The sequence below is a fragment of the Marmota marmota genome, unplaced genomic scaffold (genome assembly GCF_001458135.2).
Source record: "Marmota marmota marmota unplaced genomic scaffold, marMar, whole genome shotgun sequence".
Classification (NCBI taxonomy): domain Eukaryota; kingdom Metazoa; phylum Chordata; class Mammalia; order Rodentia; family Sciuridae; genus Marmota; species Marmota marmota.
In genome coordinates, this window is record NW_025999960.1 from 18,413,505 (window position 1) to 18,423,824 (window position 10,320).

General features: G+C 53.3%; 1 protein-coding gene across 1 annotated transcript; it reads right to left on the reverse strand.

Annotated features, from left to right (window-relative positions):
- Positions 1–1,405: 1,405 nt before the first annotated feature.
- Krt8 (keratin 8) lies at positions 1,406–9,194 on the reverse strand. Its single transcript, XM_015493412.1, has 9 exons — positions 8,734–9,194; positions 5,891–6,099; positions 5,119–5,179; positions 4,393–4,488; positions 3,674–3,838; positions 3,217–3,342; positions 2,521–2,741; positions 2,305–2,363; positions 1,406–1,839 (listed from the first exon to the last, which is right to left on the reverse strand). The coding sequence occupies exons 1-9, from the start codon at positions 9,076–9,078 to the stop codon at positions 1,649–1,651; spliced, it is 1,473 nt and encodes a 490-aa protein (XP_015348898.1). The 5' UTR covers positions 9,079–9,194; the 3' UTR covers positions 1,406–1,648.
- Positions 9,195–10,320: the final 1,126 nt, after the last annotated feature.

A 10,320-nucleotide genomic window follows, 5' to 3' on the forward strand; every position in this document is an offset into this window, starting at 1 on the left:
GTGTGTGCGTGTGTGTGTGTGTGTTTAGGTCATAATAAAAATGAATTTAACATGGGCCTTTGCCAAAATAGTTAGAAGGCCACTGCCCTAGATAATGGTGTTGTTAACCTTATCACTGATGAGTGAAGTCCCTTAGGGTGACAGTGTGCAGAACCCTGGACCCTGCACTGGGTGGGCAGGGGTGAGGAGGAAGAGAGCCCGGTTTGTCTGGAAGCCCAGCTCCATGGAGGTGGGTAGCTAGGGAGGTAGCAAGATGGGGCCCTCAGGGACTGGGAAGCCAAGGGTCCGGGACAGGAGCCCTGCACTGGGAACCCACAATAGGGCCAGGCATGAGCCTGTCCCCACCCGGTGTCTGTTTATTCTCCATTGGTGTTTCAGAAAGTCAGAACAGGCCCTGTCTCAGTGGTGGCTGAAGTCTTGTGCACTTAGTCCTGAATGTGTCTGCCTGTATCTTTGGTGACAGCAGTGGCAGAGTGTTGGGGATACAGTATGCCACCCAACTGTGTCCTAACCTCCCTCTTGCCCTAAAGACTTGGAGATGGTCCTGACAGAAAGGCCAACCCCTTCACACACTTCACAGAACCTGTACACACCCGTGTGTACACAGTACGCCCTCCACGTGCAAACACAGGCTGCGCACACACCCTATGTATCATAAACGCAGCAGGTGGAGGGGTAGGAAGGGGCAGTGAGAAGCCACCAGGGAGGGCAGGTGGAGCAACTGTGAGTGCAGCAGGGAAAGCCCTTTTATTATTGCCAAGTCCTGTAGGGTACTATCTTGCCTTCTAGAAATCTCGGGCATGACACACCCAATGGCCGAGAATAAACTCTGGACCTCCAAAGAGATGGGAAGACTAGGACTCCGCAGTCTCTGGGTACAAAGGAACAAAGGTGGTAAAAAAGACATCTGTGGCCACAAGGAAGCCATGTGCCTGGCTGAGAAGTACAGGTTTGGGAACTGGAGTCCTGGCTTCTGGTTGGCCCAGGATGGGTCACATTCTAGGTGAGCCAATTACTGGAGCTCTCTGAACTTGCCTTTCTTTATCTGCAAGTAGTCCTAATGCTGAGGTACATGGGGAAGGAGACTAAACTGTCCCCTAATAAGGCCATCTAAAACCTGCTCCACCTACTTTTAGCATAGGCCAAATGAACCTGGGTATTTGAGAGCAGGCTGTAACCATAGGGCACTATGCACAGGTGACAGATTGTTATACAGGTACAGATGTCCCCAATCATGACCAAGTATCAACCAGGTTTCAACAAAGGAGTCTCTTTGGGAACAGCCTGGAGGAGGCCAGACTTTCCTGCCCAGCACCCTCTGCTTCCTGAGCCCCTCCCAGCTTCTGAGCCCAGGAAGAGGCCTCCTGAGCCCTCCCTGTGGACATGAGGTACACACATAGCAGGGTTGGTTGGCAGGGCCGCCTGAGGCTTTATTTTGGAAAAAAAACAAATGAACTGGTTTGGGGTTGAGGGCATGGATAAGAGGGGATACTCCAGGCAAAAGAGGGGGCCCCCAGGGGTGGGTGAGGGCTAGGGCTAAGCCTCGGGTGGGTTTCTTGTTCCCCAAGCTCCCCTTACAGCTGCTCCCCCCCACAGGCTCGGAGGCAGCAGCAGGAGGCAGGAGGCTGGGAGGAGCCACAGAGACTGTTCACTTGGGCAGGACATCAGAGGACTCAGACACCAGCTTCCCATCACGAGTCTCAATCTTCTTCACAACCACAGCCTTGGTGCGGCTGAAGGAGCTGGAGCCCCCAGCAGAGCTGAAGTTGGGCTGGAAAGAGCTCAGGCCGTAGTTGAGGCCAGGGCTGGAGAGGCCTCCATAGGATGTGCTCAGCCCTCCTGGGGGGAAACAGAAGCAGCACATGAGCCCAGATTCCAGCCTAAGTCTGCCTGACCAGTCACAGCATCCTTCTCTACTCAGGACTGCCAGGGAACCAGGAGGAGGGTGGGAAGGGGCTGCCATATTAGCTGCTTGTCCTTGGACAAGGCATTTAACTGGGCCCCAGCTTCCTCCACTGTGTAAGAGGGAAATGTACAATAATTATTCAAAAAAGAAAAAAAAATGAGCACAATAAATCATATAAAGCACTTAGCACCATGCCTGGTGCCCAGCTACCATTTATTTAGGGGGCCTTCTCTTAGTTCTTACATTATTTGGATCCTGGGTATGTCACCTGTCACCCTGGTTTTCTCCCAAGAACAGGAATCCTGCTCCTCCTCTGTCTCCTCAACTGCTGCTGAGCACAGCCCCTCCCAGAGGTCGCCTGAACCCTGGCCTCCATCCCCAGTTCCCAGGACACTCACCTGAGTAGCCACTGGTGGTCTTCGTATGGATACTCATGTTCTGCATCCCAGACTCCAGCCTATACCCAGATACACAGGATGTCAGAGCCAACTCCTGGCCCATCTTGTCCCAGAACAGGACCCAAGCCCCAAAGGGGCTCCAGGCAGTCCCCATCCCTCCCCACCCCAGGTTCCAGGAATGGGGCTCCAGGACCAGTGAGAGAGCCCCACACCCACCGGCTCTCCTCGCCCTCCAGCAGCTTGCGGTAGGTGGCGATCTCGATGTCCAGGGCCAGCTTGACATTCATGAGCTCCTGGTACTCGCGCAGCTGCCGCGCCATGTCCTGCTTGGCCCGCTGCAGGGCGGCCTCCAGCTCGGCCACCTTGGCATTGGCGTCCTTAATGGCCATCTCCCCACGCTGCTCAGCATCAGCGATGGCGGCCTCCAGGGATGCCCTCTGTGGGGACGCAGAGCAGTAAGTTGGCAGTGTTGGTATACCCACCCTCTGTCCCTCTTCTAGGTAGATGCAAAAGAAGATGCCAACCATGAGAAAGAGGAAGCAGAATGCAGAAAGAGCAGCTTCCAGGCACTTCCCTTCCCACGCTTCCACCTGGGACACTTTAAGTCCCCACCTTAACAGAACCAGAGCTCTGGGTTCTCAGCTCTCCATAAAGGAGCAAAACCCAACCTTGCCCTAATAGATAGGACCAATTAAATAAATCAGGGCATGGATCCTGGACCCCATCCTACCTGACAGCCCCCGTCACCTTGTCCTAGTCCCAGAGACTGCTCAGTGTCCCTCAGCCTCCCAGGAGCAGTTTGAAAAAGTCGCCCCTCCAGCTCGGGTCCCAGACTCCTCCCTCCTTCCTACATGACCTTCTCTCACCCAAAGCTGTCCAAGGATCCTGCCCCGCTCCCAGCCCCCTGGATACCTGGCCTTTGAGGGCCTCAATCTCTGCCTGCAGGCGGCTGATGCTGCGGTTCATCTCAGAGATCTCCGTCTTGGTGCGGCGCAGGTCATCCCCGTGCTTCCCAGCTAAAGTCTGTAGCTCCTCATACTGCAGACGTGGGACAGGAATGAGATTCAAGAGGGGACCCCCCCTGGACCCTCAGGTGCCCTCCCCGCAAGGGACAGTGCCCTCTCAGCCAGGTCAGAGAGACTCGGTCATCTCAACCTCCTGTCAAGTTCCTACACACACTCACAAAATCACACACACACACACACACACACACATATACAACCACTAGAGGCCTCTTTTCAGGCCACCAGCCACCCATTCTGCAGGCCCAGCTCACAGCAGGCAGAGTTGAAATCCTGCTCCCTTCTCATGGGCTAGGACACAGAACAAGCCAGAAGGGAAGGCCCAGCCTAGTGGTCCTGCTCTTCACCTTGATCTGGTACATGCTCTCGGCCTCAGCCCGGCTGCGGTTGGCAATCTCCTCGTACTGGGCCTTCACTTCAGCGATGATGCCATCCATGTCCAAAGAGCGGCTATTGTCCATGGACAGCACCACAGATGTGTCAGAGATCTGGGACTGCAGCTCACGGATCTCCTAGAGGAACAGAGGGGCAGGTGGTGAGGCTCTGTCCCTGCACAAAAGGAGCCTTCTATAGAGGATAAGACAACAGGAGAGGCGCAGGAGGAAGTTAGGGCTGGGAGAGGGCCAAGTTTCTACAGAAGGACGATAGATCAAGGACCTGGAACATTGAGGGAAGGACAAAAGGAAACCTGGCTTTCGGTAAATAACCAACGGAGAAGACCCCTTCCCTGCTCTCGGCACCAATACTAAGCCCCCAGAGGCAGCCAATACAGCCCCCAAGGATCAGGACAAGGGCTTTGGGGATGGAGCAGGCCTGAGTAGCTCCTGGGTCAACACTCTGTGACAGCCTTGGACAGGTTATTTCACTTCTCTGAAACTATTTTCTCATCTCTGAAATGCAATAATAAACCCTCCCTTATGCAAGGGGACAGTGCCACTAGAATAACATTGTGGGCTAATATTTCTTGTCAATTGGTGTACTAGGGGATGGAGGGAGCCTTTGGCCAGGTCCCAGGGTGGAGCACTACAGGATGGGTACCCTCCTCTGCAAGCCCCCAAGAGCATACCTCTTCATACAGCTGCCTGAGGAAGTTGATCTCATCAGTCAGCCCTTCCAGGCGAGACTCCAGCTCCACCTTGTTCATGTAAGCTTCATCCACATCCTGAGGGTGAGGAGAGAGGGCTCTGAGCTGAGGGCCCACCTCCAACCCCAACCTAAGGGCTCCCCAACGTCCACTCCATGACCTGGACTTGGGACCTTCTAACTAATCGCTTCCCCTCCCCCCACTTTATGGCTGATCCTCCAGCCCAGGTTCTGTCCACCCCGTCTGTATCCCCACCCCATACACCTTGACTCTGCTTCCTGCAGTAGCCACTCCCCATCTGCCCACTCCAGGAAGCCCTCTATAGCCACACCTCCAATTATGCTCCATAATTTTTTCCCTTTCTTCTCCCTTTTTTTTTTTTTTTAACAGGTTTTATTCACTTTCTCTTGTATAAAATCCCTCTATTGGAGCCATAGTTGGAGCCTGGGTCCTTTGCATGAAGACTCTGGTGCAGGTTTCCATTTTTTTAAACCATGTTCCAACATTGATGTCCAGAGTTCTGTCCAAATGTATTTAGCTACCTATCTGTATTTTTCCAAATTATACATCTGAATGAACTCAAATGCTAAAACAAATGAATATGTCCCATTACTTAGAAACATTGAAGGACAGATTCTAGAAAATTCTTATTTCAAGTCTCTAGGCCCCAGCCTCCAGCATCTGAAGAGAGATAGGAGGACCCCTCACCTTTTTGATGAGGACAAATTCATTCTCCATCTCTGTACGCTTATTGATCTCATCCTCATACCTAGTGGGGAAAGGTTTAGGATCAGAGCATGAAAGCAAAGGGGAGGTAGCCCTGCGTCTTTTGATGCTGATGGTGGTGATGCTAGGGATTGAAGCCAGGGTACTGGGCATGCTGAGCACACACTCTACCACTGGGCTACACCCCCAGCCCTGCCCTGGATCTTTTAAGGGGAACATGAATATCTAGAAAATTCAGTTCACAGAAATGCAGGATATGAGTGGGGTGGTTCTTTGGCCCTCCCCATCTGTTCCTCTCTCCCCTTGCCCACACACCCCATCTTCTGTCAATTGGAAGGTCTAGAACAAGAAATCCCTTTCCGATTTCATGAATACACATTGCGCTGGGCATACTGGGAGGATCCACAACAGGGCCTGACATGAGACCTTTATGGTGACATAAATAGGCCACCAGCGACTGTAAATGTGAAAGTGAAGCCTGTTGGCTGCCTATCTAGGTGTACTACTTAGGCATTTCATGTAACTTGTCCAAATATGGACAGTCCTGAGATTGAAGAGGTGGATGTTATGAATAATTAATCCAGGACAATGGGCACAAACAGAGACTATCCCAAGAAAGCCCGATCAGATGATCACCCTAAGTATACAGTGCTACGTGGCCACAAGCAGAGGGCCACAGGGACTTGGGCCTCTGATCTGGGGGGTGGGGTCAGTCAGGATGACTTCAGGGGGGACAGGGGATTTGGGAACTCACTTATTCTTGAAGTCCTCCACCAGCCCCTGCATGTTGCCAAGCTCGGCCTCCAGCTTCAGCTTCTCCTGGCCCAGTGACTCCAGCTGCCGACGAAGGTTGTTGATGTAGTTCTCAAACATGTTGTCCATGTTGCTGCGAGCAGTCTTCTGCTGCTGCAGGAGGCTCCATTTGGTCTCCAGCATTTTGTTCTGCTGCTCCAAGAACCGTACCTACACGAGGAGGAGAGACCAAAAAGGTCCACATCAGCCCAGGGTCAGATGCTGAAGGAAGCAAGCACTATCTTTTCTTTCAGTCCACTCCCCAAGCAATGAGGTCCTCAGAACTCAGGGATCTACTTAGCTGTTCTGGGGGGACCACCTATGATGGGGGAGAGGATAAGAACAATGAAACAATGAGTGGTGAGATGGGCAATGGAGTTGGAGTTGGAGTTGTCCCCCTAGCACTTGGGGTGGGAAGGGCATGGTTGGAAGAAGACTGCTAGCAGAGCTGGGCTGAAGCTGTAGAACAGGACTCATTTACCTAGGCTGCATGTCACAGATCAATAAAAATACCCAAGCTTGCTTTTTTGGGTTTTTTTTTGGTAATGGGAATTAAACCCTGGAGCACTTAACCTCTGAGCCACATCCCCAGCCTTTTTTATATTTTATTTTGAGACAGGGTCTCACTAAGTTGCTAAGAGTGGCCTTGAACTCACAATTCTCCTGCCTCAGCCTCCCAATTTGTTGGGATTACAGGTGTGTGTGACACCACACCCAGCAACAGCCAAGCTTTCTATTTAAGACTGAAAAGGAAAATAAATTATGTATATCAAATCTTATCCTCATCATTATTATTTGGAATGACTTTGAAGGAAGGATTCAGGCAGACAAGGGAAACTTTAGCCCTGACACCCAGAGCACACTGGCCAACAGCTCTAGGTTCTAGCCAACATTCACACTAACCTGTGCAGCTTAAGTTGACTTGCTGCTCCTCTCAGAGTCTGGGTCTCCCCAACCCTGCAAGGGCCTCAAGAAACTCAGGTGGGCCCTTTCAGGAGCCCCATCTCTGCCTAGAAGTCACTTAGAGCAAGGGTCATCTGCAGAGTGGAGGTGCCTCCCCCCACCTCACAGCACTTCTTTAAAGATTCTTCTGCATGGAAAGATTCTCCCCACCCCACTCTTGCCCCAAACACATAGGCCCTGGGTTCCTTGAGCTCATGGAATCCTCTTCTTAGATTAAAATTCAGAAATTTTAGTGGGGAAATGTTTTTAAGGAAGGAAATAATAGAAGAAAAAAAGAAGAAGGAATAATAGACTTGTTCCAAAACAAGGAATCGATTTTTTTTTTTAATTAATCCAAAATTGTGCCTGGTGGGCACAGTCAACGGACAGGAAGAACCTCTTTTTAAACTGGAGAGACTTTGAAAAGAAGAACTTTCTGCAAGTACAGTCCAGTTATTTCTCCACAACCCCCTCTGTAAAACCCTTTCTTCCTCAGTCCATTCTGCCCCCAAAAAAATCATTTAAAAAAAATACTAGTGTCTATCATATTTAATCCTAATGGAATGCTTGATGTGGGTCACAGTCTTTCCATAATCGCTTGTGTGAATAGGCCAAATCTCTGATTTAGGGATTACCACGCCCATTTCACAGATGAGGAAGTGAGACTCGAAAGGTAACCCAAAGAAAACCTCCTCAAGCCGTGAGAATCAAAATTCGGACTCCTAAACTGCGCTTGACTGTCCTCTGTAAGGAGCCCAAGGCCAGACAAACGCAGACGAGAAGTGAAAGGGTCTTGGAAAGTAACCAGCAAGCCCTGAGCAAAGAAGAGGCGCTCCTGGGGGAGGTCAATTCCGATGGGAACCGTCTGCCCCAGGATTTCCCTCCTCCCGTTCCCACAATGCCTCCCAGGAGCCAGTCAGCAGGGAAGGGCCAATCCCCCGGGGCCCCTGGGGCCGCAGAGCTTCGGCTGCAAAACCCGGCCTGGCTCCCTCCCTGGGAAAGTGGAGCCAGATAGCTGGGGCGGAGCCGGGTAGGAAGAGTGAAAGGGGACAAGGGCCAAGTGGGGAGAGGGGCGTTGGCGGACGGCCGCCCCATAAACTCCGGATTCAACAGGACGTGACACCAGGGCGGGGTGTCCAACGCCCTCAGACTTTGAATCCTGGACGAGCTTCCCCGAGGCCAGGCCCCGCATCTCCCCCGGACGTGGAGAGCTCGGCCAGGTAGAGTGCGCGACCTGGGCGCCAGGTCCCGCGGCAGCCCGGCCCCGCCCCCACTGCGGTGGGCAGCCCGGGGCAAGTCGTGACTCAGCCTGGTGCCCCCACACTCAAGCCCGCAGGCGCCAAAGGCCTCGATCGATCGATACTTGCCCGTTTGAACCAAGACACCTACTTCCCTCTCTTAAACTCCTAGAACCCTAATCAAACCCTCCCCCCACCCTTTTTTAACAAAAAGGAAGAAAGAAAAAAACTTGAGGTCACCGTTGTGGAACCTTTGGGACAGTGCTAGGGGAAAGGAGTGAATCTGGAGGGGCTCCCCTCCCACCCAGCAGTGGAACAGCTGGAAGGGCTGGAGGCTGAGAGATTTGCTGGCAGGTCAGAACTCGGTTGGGGCTGAGGTAGATGTGGAAGGCCCAGGATTTATAGTTCTAAGCCGTGCAGACCCTCTCCCGGGTCCCTGACCCAGCCCAAATCAAAGTGCACGGGAGGAGCCAGCCCTAGGCTGGAAGGGACCCCTTGCCAGGATGGTGGGGCCCAGCAGGAGCCGGTGGGGGCTGGAGATGTGCTGCCAATGAGGGTGATCAGGAGAAAGGGCGTGGACCCTCTGGGCACAGCAGGCAGTTATGCAAACCCAGAGGACTCTTACCTTGTCGATAAAGGTGGCAAATTTATTGTTGAGGGTCTTGATCTGCTCCTTCTCTTGAGTACGCACAGCCTGGATGTTGGGGTCCACCTCCAACTTGAGGGGGCTCAGCAGGCTCTGGTTTACGGTGACTGCTGTGATGCCCCCCACACCACCAGCCCCGCCATAGCTGCCGCTCAAGCCCATGCTGGAGCCAAGGCTCCCCCGGAAGCTGCTGCCGCTGCCCACCCTAGAGAAGCTGGAGGAACTGATGCGGGCACCCGGCCCACTCGTATATGAGCGGCTGCTGAAGGCCCGGGGGCCAGAGGTGGACATCTTGTAGGACTTCTGGGTCACCCTGATGGACATGGTTGAGGCTGGAGTGAAGGCAGGAGGGCCAAAGACAAGAGACTCAAGAAGGAGCCAAGCAGCTGCTTCTAAGTAGTGGGACAGCGCCCAGGAAAGGCCCCTTATAAAAGAAAGCCAAGCCAAAGGGGAGGGGAAAAGACCTCGTACCTGAGTGGCTAGGCCTCGAGGGGGGCCGGGCCTAACCCGACACCTGCCACCTCCAGGAAGGACTCAGGCGAGGGCAGCAGAGAGCTGCTCCCACTCGGGAGCCCACTCCAGCACCACCCTAAACACAGCAAAGAGCAGTTCAGTCTGTGTGAGACTGGGAGGAAGGAATCCACCCAGCTGCCAAGCCAGGTAACAAGGAGGCTGGCCTGGGGTCACCCAGCCGGTGGAACCCTGACTGCTGGGTCTCCTCCTCTCCTGGCAGGAAAGGGTTCTCTAGCAATTGGATCTCTTTTAAGTAGCTGATTCCCCAAAGACACCTTCCTGTATGAGGGTCTGCCCAGACTGGCCAACAGGGCCCTGGATTCCCAAGCCTGGGATCTGAGGTCAACCATTTGCTTCCTCTCTCCAAGTTACTGCAGTACCCCTAGCAGCTGGTACAATGCCAGAAGGGGCTGGGTAGATATTTGTGGAATTAATGAATGAACACAAGCATTCACACACACTGGCTGCCTTCCCTCTAGGTCTGTAGGTGCAAGATAAAGAGATCTCGCACGGCACTTTTCCTGGACACAACCCAGTGCTCTCAAGATCCCAGGGCTCCCCAAGCTAGGCTGAACACTAGAGGCCTCCCTGAGGGCCACAGAGAACCTAGAAAAGGAGGATGGAGAACAGGAAGAGGAGAGCTGCACTGAGGGTCTCCGTTGTTCTCATTGCTCTTTGGAGGAATCATTCCCATTGCTGCCTGTGGGTGAATCATGCACAGTGAGACAGGGTGGGGGGGGGGGTCTGATTGGCACAGGTGATGAGTCATTCTGCAGCCACCTGGACCCTCTTTCTCTTACCAGGCCCCTAATGGCCAGAGGAGATGAGGGAAGAGTTCCTGCACCTGTCTCTCTGAGCCCATTATGGGAGTGAGTCAGGAGAGCAGGTTGGGGCACAGTGTGCACCTGTGTCGGGCAGGAGACTGGAAAGCTGATCAAGGCACTCCAGGCCTGGGTGTGGCAGGCGGGGCAGGATGTGGGTGGAAGGCAGGAGGTTTGGGTCCCCAAGGCAAAGATTTCACCTGCAATTACCTGGTTGCTGGCTAGGTTCTCT

Coding starts and splice junctions, on each gene's coding strand:
- Krt8 (XM_015493412.1), bottom strand. CDS start 9,078: ATGTCCATCAGGGTGACCCAGAAGTCCTACAAGATGTCCACCTCTGGC. Junction 3,839..4,392: donor TCAGGCAGCTGTATGAAGAG/GTATGCTCTTGG, acceptor CTGTTCCTCTAG/GAGATCCGTGAGCTGCAGTC. Junction 2,364..2,520: donor CTGGAGGGCGAGGAGAGCCG/GTGGGTGTGGGG, acceptor ATCTGGGTATAG/GCTGGAGTCTGGGATGCAGA.